The sequence below is a fragment of the Centroberyx affinis genome, unplaced genomic scaffold (genome assembly GCF_046629955.1).
Source record: "Centroberyx affinis isolate AG114_WGS23_722 - 3 ecotype Tasmania unplaced genomic scaffold, CSIRO-AGI_Caff_v1 ptg000525l_1, whole genome shotgun sequence".
Taxonomy (NCBI): domain Eukaryota; kingdom Metazoa; phylum Chordata; class Actinopteri; order Beryciformes; family Berycidae; genus Centroberyx; species Centroberyx affinis.
In genome coordinates this window covers 82,429-101,896 of record NW_027279174.1, presented here as the reverse complement: position 1 = coordinate 101,896, position 19,468 = coordinate 82,429, and the positions used below count along the sequence as shown (strand labels likewise).

The 19,468-nt window shown below is 39.8% G+C and overlaps 3 protein-coding genes across 3 annotated transcripts; 1 reads left to right on the top strand and 2 right to left on the bottom strand.

The window, feature by feature from the left end:
• Window positions 1-2,868: 2,868 nt before the first annotated feature.
• LOC139642808 (olfactory receptor 52K1-like) lies at window positions 2,869-3,801 on the bottom strand. Its single transcript, XM_071517833.1, has one exon. It carries the CDS (start codon window positions 3,799-3,801, stop codon window positions 2,869-2,871), a length of 933 nt encoding a protein of 310 aa, XP_071373934.1.
• A 4,877-nt stretch (window positions 3,802-8,678) lies between these two features.
• On the top strand, window positions 8,679-9,614 carry LOC139642807 (olfactory receptor 1496-like). The gene has a single exon (XM_071517832.1). The coding sequence runs from the start codon at window positions 8,679-8,681 to the stop codon at window positions 9,612-9,614; it is 936 nt and encodes a 311-aa protein (XP_071373933.1).
• Window positions 9,615-14,114: 4,500 nt separating this feature from the next.
• On the bottom strand, window positions 14,115-15,059 carry LOC139642804 (olfactory receptor 11A1-like). The gene has a single exon (XM_071517830.1). It carries the CDS (start codon window positions 15,033-15,035, stop codon window positions 14,115-14,117), a length of 921 nt encoding a protein of 306 aa, XP_071373931.1. The 5' UTR covers window positions 15,036-15,059.
• Window positions 15,060-19,468: the final 4,409 nt, after the last annotated feature.

Here is a 19,468-nt window from a genome sequence, read left to right as displayed (position 1 = left end):
CAGCCAATAGGTAGCATCAGACACACCTGAGTTTAATTTCCTCCTCATCGTAGGGAGTGTATATAAGGCTGGAGATCAGTATAGAGCATGCTGGTCTGTGGTTGTGCCCTTGTGCTGTGTTCTCCTGTGTGCTTGTAGCTGAAGGTAAGCCTAGTATTTTAGATGAGTGATATTAATGGTAGCAGGTTCCAAACTATCTCACTGACTGGTTCACCTTTATTATAGGTTTGATCAGCCTGGACCCTTATGGCTCTCCATTAGATTGGGACCAAGGTAATAACCAGAAACAAAACAAAAAAACAAACAAAAAAAACATGACAACAAAACAAACAAAAAGAAAAAACAAAAACAAGTACTTCTACATAAAAGTCCTACTGCTAGGATCCTTACAAATCAAATAATGTCCTCCCCCTTCAAATTATTCAGAGGAACAAAACAAGGCTGTGCACTATCTGCTATGATTTTCACACTTGCAGTTGAACCTCTTGCAGAAAGTATTCGAGCCAACCCCAAAATTCATGGTTATAACACTGAAAAGACAATAAACAAAATGTTATATGCAGATGACATTCTCCTATTTGTAACACATCCATTGAGTACCATTCAATATATCCTGGACAAAATTAAACTTTTTGGGACATTTTCCAGCTATACAATCAAGCGGCGTAAAAGTGAGTTGCTACCAGTACATTTAAATAACATAGAATTACCCTCCTTACAGGCTTTCCCATTTAAAATATACACAGAAATATGTACCTATTTGGGAATTCTGGTGACAAAATGCTACTCCTCCCTCTTCACAGCCAACCTCCCTCCACTAAGGGAGCATACGATTTTGGAAAACCCAACCCATATATTTATTGGGAAGAGTAAATACCATAAAAATGATTGAATCATTGAAATGAAGAATTGGGAGCCCCTATCCTTCAGGATTTATGGGATGAAGGACTAGAACACATACACTGCTGTTCAAACAATGCAAGACATTGACTTATTCAATTTAAACTAGTACACCAAATAAACTAGCCTGGTTCCAGACTCTTCAATAGTGTCTCGCCCACTCTCAACAGCGATTTCTCGATTGGCAGAACAATCAGGCCAATCAGCGCCTTTGTGGGCGGGACTAAAGTTTGAACCATTCGTGGAAAGGTTTTTCATTGCCGTTTTGACAGAATAATATTTGTTGAAATCACCCCTTAACCAACATATTGTCTTTGCAAAGACAATATTTTTGTCAAAAACGATTGACATTCTTGGTTAGTAAATATGCCCACCATCAGTTTAACTGAAAATAACGTCCAGATACGTCAGTCACTAGCGATTGGTTCGGGGAAAATCAACAACCCCTCCCCACACAGAAAACAGCTAACATGGAGGCAATCTCAGACTGAGTAATGGAGTGGTAATGAAATGGCCATCCAGTCTGAATATCAGGCTATTAATACATTACACTAAGACAAAACTTCTTCAAAAGATATTCCCTGATATTTCACCAATATGTGACAGATGTAAATCAGCAGAAGCCAATTTACTACACAGTCTAATGGTTTGTGCAAAGGTACAACCATTATGGGCTCAAATCTTTGATATGATTGCTAAAATTTTGAATGTTCAACTACAGCCAGAACCCTTATTAATCATCTTAGGCATTTCTGAAACTCTGGGAAGATTAACCATAGAACAACATTTCCTTTCCTATTGTCTTATGATGGCAAAGAGACTCCTGTTCATATCATGGAATTCTACATTTTTTTTTTTTTTTTTTTTTTTTTACTTATTTTTATATTTCTATATTCATACATACATGTATTTCTTTAAATGTGCACTAAGCTATGTGGAGATTTCCTTGAGACGTAATGATATAAACAAATTGCCACACAGCAGCAGCTGTGTTGCTGGTTTCACCTCTTTCCTAAAGCTTGTTGTCAAAACTCGGGCCGAGCAGCAGCTTTTCATTTTTTTTAAACTAGCTTGTCTCCTTCCCCACTGTAAAAGCGGTGCTCTCCCCCTCCCATCCCTGAAAAAGTTATTGTAATGATGGAATCCATGAAGTGAGCAAGTAAACTTCTTATCTACCTCTTCACTTGTCATTGTGGGACATGTAACCTTCAGCGGGAGGAAAATCTGGCAAAGCAAGTCTGGTATTTCTCTGTAGGTACATTTATCTTCGCTATTAGCCTTTATGCACGGACCTTCGCTAGGTTTGTCCTTTGGAGCCTCCGTAGTCCAGCAGCTTTTGCTGTGGAGTATTTATAAATGTGTTGTGGTTTCTGTCACCCTCTAGTGGTCGGAAAATTGCTTAGTGCAGCTTTAAAATGTATTTACAATGTACTTACATGTTTATCTGTAATAAAAGAGCGTTATATCATTATATATGGATTTCTGTTACATTGCTCAAATAAAGATAATTGAAAGAAAAAGAGGCACAACAGCTGTCTGGAAATTTGTATAAAGGAGAATTAGGTTCATGATCTGAAAGAAAGTCCATCATGTACAGGGAGTTAAGCGTAAGCCCCAGAGTGAAAACCAAATCCAGGGTATGACCTCGGTTATGGGTAGAGCCTGAGAAGAGGGCAAAACAAACACAATGATTTGCAATATTTGACCCAATTTGGCCTGTGCCTAAGTTCCCCTTACAAAAATGTGATGCATTCATGATCATAATCAATAGTCAATGTTATTTATTAGTATGCGTTGGAAAAAATATTGCTATAATATGTCAAAACACAGACAAAACACTGATGGAAAGATATCCTGTCCTTTGACTGAAAAAACAGTGGGTAAATACAAACTAAACTATTTTGTGTAAAACATAAACAGCAGCTTGTAATATCTGTATCCATCCCCAGATATATCTGCAAAAAAAATTCACAATTGTATGATTTTCCTTCTTACAATTTTGTTTATACTACGCCAGATCTCTTGTGTTTTAATACCATAAATTATTGGATGCAGTAAAGGAGGAATGACAAAAAAATGCATAGATATAAATATATTCACAGCTGTTGGAAGATGAAGATTTAAATGATGGTAAATCACACCAAAGAAAGTGGCTACAGAGAAATTAATAAATGTCACTAGATGAGAAGTGCATGTGCGTAATGCTTTCTTTTGAGACTCCTTTGAGGTTTTAAGGCTGACCATTAAAATATGGACATATGAAAGAACAACTAGAAGGAAAGGTAGAATAATCAGACAGGTGGCTAAGAGTAGACCATACACAGTGAGAAAAGTGCTTTTCACACAGGAAAGATTCACAACTGCACGGCTATCACATAAAAGCTTATCAATTGTGTGTTTGCACAGTTGAATTCTTGAAGTCAGATATACCTGGAATGCTGACAATGAGCATGGAATTAAATACACCACTACCAGTAAAAGCTTGACTTTAGTAGGTGTCATTATGGAGTGGTACTGCAAGGGCTTACAAATAGAAACATATCTGTCATAGGCCATCAGAGCTAAGATGCCATAAACCCAGCAGCCATAGACACTGGTGAAAAATACTTGTGTTAAACATCCTATAAGAGAACTTTCCTGCTTTTCCATGAGAAGATATTTCATGATAGTTGGACAGACAGATGAACTACCTATCACTCCACTTATGGCCAAGTTGACCAAAAGGATATACATAGGTCTGTGAAGGCTCGACTCAATACAAATAACCAGCACAAGAAAAAGGTTAATACACAATATTGACATGTACAGAACAAAGATGAATATGAAAAATGCTAAATTATATGGACCAGGTGGTCCATATACTGTGAAGATGACAGTGACTGTGGAAACAGAATTGTTCATAGTGGGACATTAAAACTGTCACACCATTATACAAACAAACATTGATAACAGCAGTAATCTCAAACAATTCATTTAGAGCACAGATAACTGACATTTCCATCCACCAGCCAAAGTGACTGATGGATTTCAAAATACACAAGTCTGTTTCACTGGTTTACCAACCTATTCTCATTGTCACGATGCAGAAAAAAAATCTAGAAGATTGTTGGTTACCTGCTAAATTGGCTGGTAAAATAGACAAATTTACCAGCCACAGCCAAAATGTATCAGCATTTGTCTGTTGACTGGTGTTAATTTCCCAGTCTGTGTATTTACCAAATGTTGTGATTTATTTGAATATAGGTTTGATCCCGATCCCCCCCTCCTCCTCCTCCTCCTACTCCTCCTCCTCCTATGAACTTGGAACAGGTACTTCCTTTTTATAGAGAAGCAATTTCTATCCTTGGCCTTTTTCCTTTGGGTTCCTGACATCAGAATATCATTTAGTTATTCAGTAACAAAATTACTGGATACACAGTAATTAGCTTGACAAAATCAGCCCAGGTTAATGTCAGTTAAAGAAATAAACAAAAGAAAGAACAATGTTTATACAACAAACTATCAAGTATCTTGTTGTTGGTACATTAGTTAACACCAACCAGTGACTCATGTGCTTAGTAATGTTGCCATTTTGCATTTTTGCACTGGACTGTTTAGGTCTCAAGGACTGGAGTTGTGTGTGGCTGAGGGTCATGGTCCTGTTGGAACAGAAACTGTGGCACCAATCTAAGGTCGTTGGTTGGTCTCTTACAGAATTTGCCTGTATTTGTCTCCATTCATTGTTACCCCTATCTTTACAAGTTAGCACGATCGCATAAAAATTTGTGAAATGAGCACAAAGTCAGAAACTCAGACTCAAGTGCTGTGGACGCAAATTATTTGAAAATTATGTTCCTCCACCACAAATTGGATTCTGTGCCAACAGCATGAATTGGACATGGCATTTTGCTGCCATGTTTTTTTTTTTTTTAGCAGTGGCTTTGCTGTCCTTCCAGAAGGATCTCTCATCACTGACAAAGGACTCTGTACTTCAGTCAGATGTTCGTTGGCTTCTTGGTCTCCTCCTGACCTGGTTCTTCTTGCCCAGTTGACAACCAGCTATAGGAACAGTCTGGCTTTAATGGTAGAGCTTGCTGTGCTCTCAACACTATAAATTGTTTTATATCTTCTCCAGATCTGTGCCTCCTCATAGTTCTGTCTGGTAGAGTTTCTGTCATCTGTGGTCACGAAAAGAGGAAAAAAAAAACACCATGAGAGTGAATTGCGGGAACAGCAATCAGGTAAACTTGTGCTCTCCTCTCCAAGTTTGATGTCAGCAAATAACAGTAACGTTAAGTTGATGTGCTGCTTGCAGTGCGTCTCTCTCTGTCTGTCTGTCTTGCTAACCCAGCTGGGCAGTGCATCTCTTGGTCTGTCTGTGTCTTGCTTGCTTGCCAGGCACTTCCAGGGCTGTTCTGTGACTTTGTGCCTGACAAAAGTGAGAGTCAAATACAACTATTTATTACGTTTGATAAACGCCAACGGGCAACGGTGTTTATAGACTGCAGCTTGGAAAAGATAACCGTGTCGCGCGTGAACATGCGTTCATATGTGCGTGCACAAAATGAAACTCAAGACAATTATTATCTAGTCTCTCAGTCAAGGTTTAGCTACAACTCTGGACTAATGCAAAATGGAAAGCAATGGATTGACATTGACTATTGATTAAATATTGAATTTAAAATGTTGATTAGCTGGGCATACTGAGCAATATGGAGTCAGTAAATAATAACCATCAAGTATTCAGCCAAGCCATAGTATAAATAGTATTTTATATTTGAAAATGTATAAAAGGAAATCTGGGGGAGCCAGTTTGAATGGGCCTGATGCAGCTGATAAAATTAATAATAGTATTGTTATCTATAATTTACAGGTGCTATGCTTAATTGTTGGATTGTAGTGGGAGCACTGGGGTGTCAGGTGTGACTGTGTGGCAATGGCAAATGGTTTACATGGCTCACAGGTCAGGTAGGAGGGCCCCTTAGCAGAATTTTGCTTAGGGCCCCAGGGAGGTCAGGACCGGCTCTGGTCTTTCAGGTCAACAGCAGTCAAGTAGTTGCCTCTGTAGGTGGTTTGTCTCACCCTCAGGAGTGTTAGCATCGTACGAGGCACCGTAAGAGGCAAAGATACCCGTTGAGCCCCCTTAGGTCTACAATGGGGTGAAGCTCCCATCCCACTTGGGGATGAGGAAACACCTGGAATAGAACCTGGCCATCGATTGCCTTGCATTACTTCCTTAGCAGCTCCTTTGGCCAGCAGAGAGATTTCCCAACACAGCACCTCTCTGTAATCTGGGTTTGCCACTGCTGAAACAGTCGCAAACCGTGTCAATGGAGCTTTGTGGGCGCACCCCTGGGTCATGGTAGATGGCATCTAGAGGCTGTGAGGCATGCCGACATGGGGCAAAGGGTGGGCTGGGTAAGAGACATGGTCAGGAGCAATGCGGTGGCTACAGCAGCCCTTGAGCTGAGCTTTGCCCCCCTGCTAGCCATGCCGTTGACTCTTGCCTCACCAGCTTATTTCCAAGTAGGATCTGAGAACCGCTGGGCCACAGCTTGCTCCTTCATGACCTGGGCCATGAATGATGAGATCAGGTGCAGTTCAGAGACCAGACCCAAGCCATGTTTGGCCCCCAGGCCATGCATTAGCTGGCATTGATAAAGTGACACCATGGCATCGGCCAACTGTGCCTGGATAGTCATGACCCCATGTATCTTAGCAAGCATGGCTCCATCTTACAGTTCCTGCTGGGTGGGTCAGCTGGTCTTACCCCCAGTTTCCACAGCTGCCCCAGTGGGCACAGCTGTGCTTTCATGCTGTGTGCAGCCGCCCAAAGGTAGTTTGTCTTAAAGAATTATCCATGTCACCTGACCGCATGGATCAGTCCCCTTACGCATGGAATATGTTACTGAACTAGAAATCTTTCACCTCCATATTAAACTGGCCTTATATAGTTATATCACTGCTGTCCCACAAAAATCTAACTACAATTTTTGTGTTTTTCTTTTTATTCCTTGAATGTGAAGTTTCCATGGTCATTATGTTGAGTGAGTTTCATGACTATTAACTGTCCCATAGGACAAAATGACCATAATATATCTGGGGGACTGAAAGGGTTGTTCATCAAAACCAATGACTCAACGATGACGAGATTTCAAAACTCACTTTGTAACACGTTTGGCCGTGTCTTGGCCTATATTAGCTTTAGCAAAATGCTCCTGGATAACTTGACAGAGCCAAGTGACAACGTAGTTGGGATTTTCACATTTCTGCTTTATTCAACTCTACTTGTCAACCATACAAAGCCTGGTCTCCACGGCACTATATTCTCTAAACATACATGTGTAGATTGATATAGTGTAACATAGTAGTATAGTGTAACACGTACCAAATCGTTACTGAGACTTAAAGCTACTGGTCGGGAGACAGACTGGGAGTAGAACTCAATCCCTGTTGCTGTAACTCCATCTCAGTAAAACAAGGAGCGCCACACAGTGACGTAATCTGTTACTGCAACTAAATAATGTTCCAAAAGCACAGTAGGCCAATTCCTGACTGTTACAACTTTCCTGCCCATACTCTGGACGAAAAAACTCCCACCCGTTGGAGTTTCAAGACACTCTCAACCCCCCAATATACATTTTCTAAACATTTCTCTTGACTCTCTTCTCTAATTAACTAGCTTACTCTGCTGATAAGTCATGAATTGCTTAATGCCCTTTTAAAACCCGATTGTAGAATTCTAAAGTTTTCTTTGATCCTGACAAACCTTACTTTGTAGATACTCTGTGTGGTGTTTGTCAGCAGTGACTTGCTTATCCCCATTTAAAACACTGTTTAACAGAGGATCTAACAGACACTAGTACCTCACTAGTTTTTCTTCTGTCAGAGAGGAAATGGATAGATGGTACTTGTTCTCCCAACAGGTTTGTTTGCCTGCAGTGAGAAGCGCTGCTCAGCCTTCTCTTGTAGTTTTGGGTTGTTTTTGTGTTTCTAACAGGTAGGGATGCACTGATCTAGTACTGAGTATCTGTATCTTGCTGGTGCAGGCTAAAATTGCCTAAAACCCTGGATAAGACATTGGAAAGTGGGAACAATATTATGCAATCCAATCCGCTGAAGTAAATTAATGCAACCAAGGTTGCCATGAACTCAAAATGAAATATTAAATTATACCGCAAAACCTTTTGCAAAATCTTTTGCAAAATCTTTTGCAAAATCTTTTGTTAAGTAAAATATGCAAAGGTATTTCTGTTGGATTTTTTGCTGAAATTGTTGCTGGTATTGCTGCAGAAGTCAAACATCTGGTACAACAATAATGATCCCAGCAGAGTGCGTCCATACACATGGATTATTAGAAGCTGTCTAGTAACTGAAGAGAAACTAGAAAGCTTTTAATAATCAGACAATAATCTGAATCAGTATAAACAATAAAAAAAATGGCATTAAGCCTGAATCAAAAAACATGTGCTTCACTGTACACATCACAACAATCTTCAATTCCCTCAGTCTTGGGATGCCTCTCTAGATACCTGGTCACCTGACAGACCCTCATAAGAGCTCAAACAACAGCAACAATTATTCATAAAGCTTTCATAGTGGCATTATTGTAGACAGGATAGACTTCAACTAGTCCTATCTCTCACCTCACAGGTAATCATTTACTACATGTTTGATATTTTTAATGTTAGTTTTCATCATTGACTACTGAGGCAACAGGCGGCAAGTTGCAGGTCAGCTTCCTGGGGTTCAGTTTGATCAGTCATTTTTAGATAATAAGGTCTTTATTATTGGGAAATATGAACCAAAGTTTCATAAATACTGCTGTGCTACTCACTGCCTACGATCCCCCAGGCCCACTAAACTGTGTCTTCTTCATGCTTACTTTTTTCCTTTATGTCTTTACTATATTAGCAAACCTGATTCTGATACTTGTCATTTATATGGATTCTAGCTTACACAAGCCAATGTACATATTCCTGCTGAACTTGGCGGTGAACGGTCTGATTGGATGCTCAGCTGTGTGTCCTAATGTCATGGACAATCTTCTCAGAGACGCCCAAAGCATCTCTTATGGAGGATGTTTATTACAGGTGCTTTTTATCAATGTGTATGCATCGAGTGCTTATGCAATCTTGGCTGTTATGGCATATGACAGATACGTCTCAATTTGCAAGCCACTGCAGTATCACACCATTGTAACGCCTTCCAGAGTGAAACTATTATTGACCGTTGTATATCTCATTCCTGTCACCCTTCTGTCTTTTCAAGTTTATCTAACGTCACAACTCCCTCTGTGCAGGTTTGTAATCAACAAGCTTTTCTGTGATAACCTGTCGGTTGTGAAGCTGTCCTGTGTTAAAAGTGCCCTGGGAGACCTTTATGGTGTATTCATTATTGCAAGTCTGGTGGTTTTGCCGTTTTTTCTAGTCCTGCTGTCATATATAAAAATATTACATGTGAGCTTGAGGGCATCAAAGGAGTCCCAGAAGAAAGCGCTAAGTACATGTGCCCCGCATTTTATTGTCTTCATCAATTTCTCTGTGAGCATCCTCTTCTCTGTTGTCTACAACAGGCACAGCACAGTGTCTAAATATGTTAACCATCTCATTTCAGCACAGTTCATATTTTTCCCTCCATTACTGCATCCTCTTGTTTACGGGATCAGGACAAAAGAGATTAGGAGATCTATTACAAAAATCATCCAGAGAGGGATTTTGGCAGGACCACTGTAATTCACGGTAATTCAAGGTTTCAGAAGTCTGTCAGTGTGGCAGCAGCCAGGATCCATCCGCAGCAGAGCGGCAGACAGGAAAACACCAGCTACCAGCCAAGCCATCTGCTCGGTGGGGGCGGTGCAGGTTTGAATCCGGTCTGTTTCAGTGGGAATAAACACAGCAGAGCAGACAGTCTTTAAGTAAATAAGTCAGTAAACCTACATATGAAATGTTTAATTCCACGATGGTAATGGAAATAAACTCATTGCCTGAAATAAAAACGTTTCGTCAAACAAAGATGTAAGTTATGTGCTGTTTTGTGATACTTTAAAAAGTATCACATTACATTTTAAATTTGTGCTGTCAATCATTTTGCAACAGTATGTGTTACTTTATTCAAATGGTGGAGATTTCGGACTAAACCTCTTTATTCACCTGCCTTGACCAGTGGAGATTTCGCTTTAGTTAGCTAGTTTGATTTGCTACATGGGAACCTTGTGTTCAGCCCAGCACACACACTGTGGAACCGGCCCTTCACTACTATGACCTGTTTACCTTTGGCAGCAGTGTGCAGGATGAGTGCCGAACGCCACATGTAATAATGATAATAATAATAATAATAATGATGAAACTTTATTTATATAGCACTTTTCAAAGTTACAAAGTGCTTAACAAAAAGAATTAAAAAACAACAATTAAAAACAAAAGAAAAACAGAGATCATGAAACAGAGGGGAATAAAATGAAGTTACCCAAAAATATAGACAAAAGTGGGATAATAAAACACAGCAACATATCAAACATTCATAAAAGCTTTCCAATAAAAGAATGTTTTAAGAAGAGATTTAAAAGACACTAAAGATGTTGCCTGTCTGATCTCGATAGGCAGACTGTTCCACAGTTTGGGGCTCGAACAGCAAAGGCCCGGTCAGCTTTGGTCACTAACCGAGACCGAGGAATAACCAGCAGAGCCCTGTCCACCCATCTAAGTGAACGCCCAGGGGGTTAATAAGTTCTTGATGTAATTTGGAGCAAGGCCATTTAATGCTTTAAAATCCGGACTGCAGCGTTCTGTACCAGTCGGAGTCGGTGAAGCAGCTCTGACTGATGCCGGCGTAAAGTGCATCGCAGTAGTCGAGGTGGGAGAAAATAAATGCATGTATGACCTTATGTAAATCAGTAGGAGACAGGAATGATCTGTTTTTGGAGATTTTTTTGAGTTGAAAAAAGCATGATGGGACAACATTTTTCACTTGAGCATCAAAGCTGAGATCTGCATCAAATATAACTCCAAGATTTCTAGCAGATTGCTTAATGTTTTTGGTCAGGGAACCAAGCTCACTGTGAAGCAGGCTGGTAGAATTAGTGGGACCAGAGACTCTGACCTCATGACATGTAACAACTTGCAGTAACAGAATTCTCCACTTGTCGGCGTATCGATAAACTTTATTTATTAAGCACTTTTCAAAATGAGTTACAAAGAGCTTTACAACAAGAAAAATATAATAGACATCATATAAGATGAAGGACTTAAAATATAAAAGAACACCATCTAAAAGAAGGAATACAGTGAAATGGAATACAATAATATAAAAGAAAATAGAATAAAATAATTTAAAATAAACACTTGAGGAAAATCACAGTGGCCGAAGGAGCCGGTGACATGAGTGAAGCTCATGGGTTCAAGTCCAGCTCAGGACTGTCTCTGCCTGTCGTCCGTCTTTCTGCCGCACTTCAGTGAAAGCTGCCCAATAATAATAATAATAATAATAATAATAATAATAATAACAATAATAATAATACCTTTATTTATATAGCACCTTTCAAAAATAAAGTTACGAAGTGCTTTACAATAAAAACAGATAATAAAAGTAGATAAGATCCAAAAATTAAGATATAAACAAGATAAAATAATTTAAAAAGTTACAACAAATACCATCAGAACATAAGATAAAAGTGAGTCTTAAGAAGAGATTTAAAAGAGGATACTGAGTTTGCCTGCCTGAGATCCCCAGGCAGGGAGCTCCACAGCTGAGGGGCCCGAACAGCAACGGCCCGGTCACCTTTAGTGACAAGTCGAGATTTTGGAACCATTAGTAGGGCCCTGCTGGAGGATCTCAAGCAGCGATCAGGCTCATAGGGAGTTAGCAGATCACAGATATAGGCAGGAGCCTGACCATTCAAGGCTTTAAAAACAAGCAGTAAAATCTTAGAATCAATTCTAAAACTCACAGGTAACCAGTGAAGGGCAGCAAGGATTGGTATGATGTGGTCGCAAAATGCAAAATGCAAAGCAAAATGCCTGAAATATAATCTCTACTAAAACTGACTGAAGGTCGAGCAAGTCAGTGAGGAACCAGATAGTGAATGTAGGCCTGAATTATTTAAAGATTGTTTATTATTTCAGATTTTGAATTCATAAACATGAACCAGTTTTTTTCAATCTATCACTTTAATCCTATGAAATAGATTTTTTTTTTTTAAAACTGTAACTCAAAATACACATTTGGACTCTTTCTCCCTATTAATAGTGTGTACAGAATACTTTCTTAGGTCAACACTCTCAGCGGCCCACCGGGAATCTTCCTGATTCTCCCAGTTCCGGCACTGAGAGGATATTTTCATTCATCGCATCACTGCTGGCCTGTTTGGACGGATGCTGACTAGAGATGCTGAGGATTTGCTTTGACCAGACAAGAAACCACAGGCAGAGTCTTTAACCACTGCTGATCCAAAGTCGCAAAACAACCAACATGTTTGTTTTCTGAACCAAGCTTGTTTTCATTGAGGTCATCGTCTACCAGGCCTCGTCTCACTGCTGTGTAACAGCTTCTTAATCGCCTCCTGGGGACTGAGAGACGTTCAGTGCACTAATGACCCGTTATGTAATGAGCCAGTGAGTAATCCACCATGTTTACAAGCCCGACTCATTAGCTTCTGAATTCCCCCTGCACTGCATTACAACTGTGGAAAGTTTTGACCATCATCCAACAAAACTTACTGATGCCTTCCATCTAAACTCTCGGAGGAACACAAAATATTTTTTTACCAAATAAAACAAAACAAGACAAAACAAAACAAAACAAATCACAAAACATTTTTAGCATGAACTCAAAATACACAAATAATGACTAGTTGGTGTCATGATTACAGTTCACACATAAATTCTCTGGGTTTATCTCCACCGTTAAAGGACATGATGACCCGGACAAATGAACTGAATTTGTATCTGAACGGCCCAAAAGAAAGAAATGAAAACTTAAGCTAAAATGTATTTCTTTAAAAGCCGAGACGAGCAGCTTGGTTTCTCAGCGCCACGACAACAGTGAGAGAGGGGATCTGTTGTTTTTGAATGTCTGATTAGGAACCGCTTTTGATTTTATGGCTCTGATTATTACATTTAATTGCTGTCCAGGAAAGGCTTTATCCCCCTTCTGGTATGCATTTCATTCCAGTATTCAATTAAAAAGTTTCCCAGTCTGACACTAGATGGTGTAAGCTGCTTGTTAAAACTGTTCTGGAGTCGTTCTTCCTCTCCAAGCGTTACAGCAAGAAAGGGAAAAGGCAGAGCTGCTGAAACTCTGACAAGGACTGAACCCAAACATGGGTTGTGGGCCAAAACATGTGATTGGACATGGATTATTTAAAAATGTTGGAATTAACATGGTGTTTCTTCATATACCTTGTAATAAGTTTGTGAAAAAATAACTCCTCGGTTATAACTGCATCATAACAAGCTTCCCTTTCTGAAGCCCTTCAGAGGGCCAGAAGTTATTTTGTGGAGGAACAAATTTGGACCACAGGCCCTACTTTGCACAGCTTCCAGTCTAAGACCACGGGAATAATATATGTAAAGTCAAATCTTCCTATGTAAAGTCAATCAATAACATGTAGTAATGAATTCTGTTGATGAAGTCACACTGAAATGAAAAAATTACCTTTTCACCTTATTAGCTCATTCTAACGATCATACAATACACTTATTTGACAATTTATGCCTTGTGTTTTTATATCAATTTGTCATGACTTTCCCTTTCTGGGAAACAGAGTATCTCTAATGATGACATCATGCTGCACCAGGAGTACCAATAAAACATCACAGATTTTTGAACAGTCCTGCCCCTCTGCCCCTCCCATCCAATAAAACTGCCCTTCTCTCCCTAACTGATCTCCCATTGGTTTACACTTTTGAATGATCCCGCCCTGTGTTATGTCCCGCCCCAACATCCTGTTTCAACAGGAAATACATCACATTCAGGAAGCAAGGTGCTCTCAAATTGCAGTTTCATTGTGACTTTATTATTATTATTAATAATAACAACAATAATAATAATAATAACTATTTATGGAACACTTTTCAAAACAAAGTTACAAAGTGTTTTACAAGAAAAGATGTTTAATATTGTTTTATTCACACATTTAACCAGAGACATCATCTCATTACTGTTGACACTACAGTAGTAAACAGCTTCTGTTCATTCAGTTTTTTCTTGTAGGTCAAGACATTAAAAGCCTACATTTAACAATAGATCAGACTTCTACATATGTTACGGATTTTCGACATCCTCAGTCCATATAATATAGGGTTGAATAGTGGTTGGCATGTAAGAAAGTATAATGATAAGATAATGCGCAACACACTGGGCACACTGGTCATGTCAAATCTGCTCTGCAATATTTCAAAGCAGCACCCAAAGGAAAAGTTCAGAAGGGAAGCAAGGTGAGGTGTGCAGGTGCTAACAGCTTTTTGTCTGGTCTCTTTTGAACCAGCAAAACAAATCTGAAGAATCTTCATGTAAGAGAAAAGGATTGGACTTAGAGGAACAAAGACTGCAAGAACAGTGGCAAAGAGCCCATAGATGTTATTTACTCTGGTGTCAGAGCATGCCATCTTGACGATGGGGTAGTTGTCACAGTACACTTTGTTAATGATGTTCCCACACAGTTGTAAAGGGACACTCAAGGATATAGAGACAAGACATTCTAGAAAAGAGAACAACCAAATCACAGCAATAAAGACAGCTACCTTGTTAGATGTCATGCGTGTATTATATTGTAGAGGACAACAGATAGCAAGGTACCTGTCATAAGACATGAGGGCTAAGTTGCAAAACTCAACACATGCATAAGAGTACAAACAGAAAATCTGCAAAAAACAAAATGAGGCAGAAACAGTGTGAGTGTCAGAGATTATCTGAACCAGAAGGAATGGAAACAACCCTGCACTACCATACAGTTCATTTACAAACAGGCTGCACAGAAAAAGATACATAGGTTCATGTAAGCTTCTATTCATACAGATAATCGCAATGAGCAAAAAATTGCTAAAAACAATTAGAATATATAAAGATATAACAATCATGAAAAATAAGTATTTCAAAGGTCCACTGTTGAAGTAGGCACTAAGTACGAAATATGAAAACTGTGTAGAATTTACCATGATCCTCCCATTGGTTCACAAAGCAATAATTAGTGTGCACATGATGAAATAATTTCAATAACCATTCTAATTTGCCTCAAAATGAAACATTCGTATTATTATTTTACATTTGTTACATATTTGTAAAAGTTTAAACGAGTGCACCTGTGTTTCATATGCCTGTTTGGGACAATGTGCAGCTAAAGCACCAAGCAGACAGCAACATTATTCAGCTTACTTACAGTCCAAACTTCATTATCAAGAAAACAATCAAATGTGACAAATAACCAACCTTATCATTCCATTATGTAAACTCACAATATATCCATACATCTATCAATATTATTTCAGCTTAGAAATGACAAAACAAAGTTTATACCATAGTGTGAATCCTAGCATTCATCTGCTATCCTGTAGACTGCTGCAGTCATACTGTGAGTCACTTTGAGTTGACTGTGAGTCAACTGAGCTGGCTGAAACACTGTGTCGCTCCTTTATACCTCTTCAATACAGGGAACGCCATGGCTGTCATGGCAGTCTGACCTCATTATCAAAGGCCCCACTAAGGGTTATTGAAAACTTCATAGGCCACCCACTTATTGTAATTTCAAATGGATAGCTCATTACTGCTGGCTTCAAGCAACTTCCTCCAGCTGCTCTTGAGGAGGGTGGCTGCCTATATTTTCACTCTGTTTCGCCTGGTTTTTGTAGAGCATACTGGTGCATGCAAGGTGCGGTTTTGGCAAGCAACGTATATACATGGTTGTTTTTTGCTGTTGTTACCAAACACTTGTATGGATGGTTGCACAGAACAAGAGTAACCTAAAAGTATAATTTGTGAGAGACTTACATAATGTTGGATTTTCATTGTGATTTTCCAATTTTGACAACGATGGCTTAATGTGGGTCAAGAATAAATTATGTGCATCCAAAATGAAAATGAAATATTTTTTAACAGTTGCTTTGGTGTAGTTCTTCACCCTGACACCCCTAGGACAAGAGATCTACAATATATGGCATGGTGTCTAAGATTAATTTACAACAACAACACTCATTCATCTTTTTTCTGCTGTGAGTAGTCTTAAATGAGCCATTGAGCTTTGAGTTTTAAATTTGTTTAAAGCTGCACTAGAAGACTTTGCATTTTGGCAGTCCCAAGTGGTAGCGAGAGATAATTGTTTGTTTAACTGTATTGAAAGTTTGAAGGATTTTATCCAGAAATCCTTAATGGGGCCTTAATTAGTCAAATGAGCTGTCACACATCTCAATGTGGCATCAAAATCAATAGACAATCAACAGCCAATCAGAAAAGGGGGAGGGGCTTAAATGAAATCATCAATAGACAGGATATTCTCTCCTGAGTTCAATGAGCCATCACACACCTCAATGTGAATTTGGGATGAATACAAATAAACAATGGAGAACCAGCCAATCAGGAAAGGGGACGGGCTTAAATGACATCACTACTCAATAGGAGTCTCCCGAGTCTGAGGAGCATCACTCTTGTCAGTGCAATTTTGGGAGCAACACATATAGACTAAAAAAAACTGACAATCAGGAAAAGATTAGAGACATAAAAGACATATAATCAATGCAAATCTCTGTCGCGAGTCCGACAAACTCCCACTCATGCCAGTGCAACTTTAGGATCAACCTGATAAAAATGATTAAACGATAAAACTTGGGGATCAATAGATAAAGATGATGAAAAGCAAAACAAATTATTTTTACATTTCTGAGATAACCAACAGATGATGAAAAAACAGCCAATTAGGAAAGACGCAGGGGCTTAAATGACATCACTAATCAATAGGACACTCTCATGGGTCAAATAAACCATCACACATCTCAGTGTAGCTTCAGGATCCATACAGCCAATCAGAAAAGGGAGAGGGGCTTGAACGACAGCACCAACTGATAGGGAACTCTGTCCCGAGTCTGACAAGCCATCACTCATGTCAATGCGAGTTCGGGATCAATAGCTATAGATGCAGAAAACCAGCGCATATTCTTTTGAAAGTTTTGGGAAGGACTGATGAACCGACAGACCAACCTATTCTAACCAAAGACGTAATCTGTGATAAACTGTAACTAGTTTAGGGACTTTCTAAATTGACACCCAGGATTTGAACTCCAGTCTTTTGCATGACAAACCTAGCATATGATTTACCAACCGTGCTAAACGGAAAATGACGTGGCAATTGAGCTTATAGTGTCTTTATAACTGTGTATCATGGTGGCACATGCACAGTAAAGTTTTTTTTTTGTTTTTGGGACCAACCGACCGGCTGACCGACCAAGTGACTAAAGCTAAAAATGTAAACTTATGCAACAGTGAATGTGAAACACTCTCCCTGTCACACAAGGAGTCTCTAGGTCACTCTAAGTATGATCATACACATTGTTTTGACTAGTAGTAAATAGTACAGAATCAAAGGGCCCTATTTAAACTATCCATGGCGCAAGGTCTAAAGCGCATGGCGCAAGTGCATTTAGGGCGTCCAAATCCATTTTGCTAGTTAAACGACGCACAATGTGGGCGCAAAGTAAGGCGCAAGGCGCAAAGGGGTTGTACTAAGTCCCTTAATTAATCATAGGTGTGTTTTGGGCGTAACATAAACTCAACCAATCAGAGTGTCAGCTCCCATTCCCTTTAAGAGCCAGGTGCTCTTGCACCTTGGCGCATTGCTATTTAAATGGCGGATTCGGCAAGTTGGAGAAACAAGCGGTTTTCTGCTGAGGAAACTGATCTGCTCGTGCGCGATGGCGATGTGTGTGTGCGTCAGGTGAAGGTAAGATGCCTTTGCAGTTTATTTTCATGACTTTTTGCTGGGCTGTGCTTTTTACATATTTACTGTGTTGTTTTTCTTGGTTGTAGGTTGCGTATTTCGCAATTGGCAATGTGTGATGATGGTTAACGGGACATGTACGTTGCGCATTTGGCACTGTGTAATGGTGAGAGGGACACATAGTTTTTGGCATCTGGCATTGCGTAATGCATCTTACTATCTAAATAATGTGCCCTTTAAATAGAAGGAAAATACTGCGCCAGACTTTAGACCAGGTTTTTGTTGGTCAGTGGCGCAATCGCTTTCCGCTGCCTCAAGATAGCAATGCGCCAACAATGCACCTGACTACACCTCATTTTAAGACCAACACGCCCATGGGCGCAAAGATGGGCGCAAGTACATTTGCCGCTGGGCGTGAAAATGACACTTGCGCTGCACTTTGCGCCGCTTTGCACCAAGTGTAAGATAGGGCCCAAAGACTCTCTGTATTAGTTTATGTATTTTCAAGAAAAATAATATTTGTGTTGATAGGCATATAACAGTAACAATAAAAAATAAAAGTGTAACCTCATGTTAACTGGAGTCTGCTAGTAGGTTTGAGTTTGAGTGCAAGAATGCACAACGACATTGATCATGCACACATAGTTGGGTATCGTTCAAAAATTTTTGATACCGGTAGCGGTACCGATACCTTGACTTCGATACCGGTTCCTGAACGATACTTTCTTCGGTACTTTACTCTCTCTGTAATAACAAAAATGTAATTTCAGTTGCAAAAAATAAGTCCAAACTTCTCAATTTCAACATTGTTATTTATTTAGAACATTTTACACACCACACAAAATAAAACCCCTCCCTACCTCCCTCTCCCCTCCTAAACCTGTCCCTACAACCTCCAACCTGTCACACTCTGTCACCACCAGGGCAGAGTGTGAGAACGCTGTTGTGTGTGTCTCGGAGGAAGCACATGTGATATCCTTCCCAAGATCTAGGAGCCGTAGCAGTGAGGTTAACAATGAACGTGGTCACTGCCCTGTGGCACTCACTGACTCTCTGGCGGGGTAACGACGTCTTCTGCGCCAGGGTGAAGGGTGTAACCTCTGTGGCTCTCACTGTGACACGAGGGCGGGGTGAGAGTGGGACAGGGCGACCTGTCAATGAAAGCAAGAGTGTAAACAACACGACTCACAAGCTGATGATAATGATAACGCTGGTAAAAATGCTAAGCTAACGTCAGCCAAGACAATGAAAAAAGCCGAGTTATCTCCAACAACAACTTATCCAACTAGCTAATTAATTACCTGAACATGTCGATGAAGGTGTCGATGCCTCACTTAAAGTTTCGTCGTGGAAGGTTCAACTTCTTCGGCGCTGGCTGCAGGCTAACGTTAGCTGCAGCTGCTGCGGGGGACTTGGCTTTCAGGCTATCAAATACGGTACACTCTTCAGCTTTTAGCATTTCGCATCACAAATATTGCAGCGAGCGTTGTCTGCGTCAAGTTTTGAAAAGTGTAACTTTTGGGGCCACTGCAGCAAGCTGCAGGGGTGACGTAATCTCGCTCTCTCTCTTTCTCTCTACTCTCTCACCCAGATGCGCTCTCAGGTACCGAAATTTGGAACCAATTGATTTTACGTGAATCGGTACTCGGTAGTACCGACGTAATT

Excerpts from the sequence above, each read along its gene's own strand:
- LOC139642808 (XM_071517833.1), bottom strand. The coding sequence starts at position 3,801 with ATGAACAATTCTGTTTCCACAGTCACTGTCATCTTCACAGTATATGGA.
- LOC139642807 (XM_071517832.1), top strand. The coding sequence starts at position 8,679 with ATGAACCAAAGTTTCATAAATACTGCTGTGCTACTCACTGCCTACGAT.
- LOC139642804 (XM_071517830.1), bottom strand. The coding sequence starts at position 15,035 with ATGGTAAATTCTACACAGTTTTCATATTTCGTACTTAGTGCCTACTTC.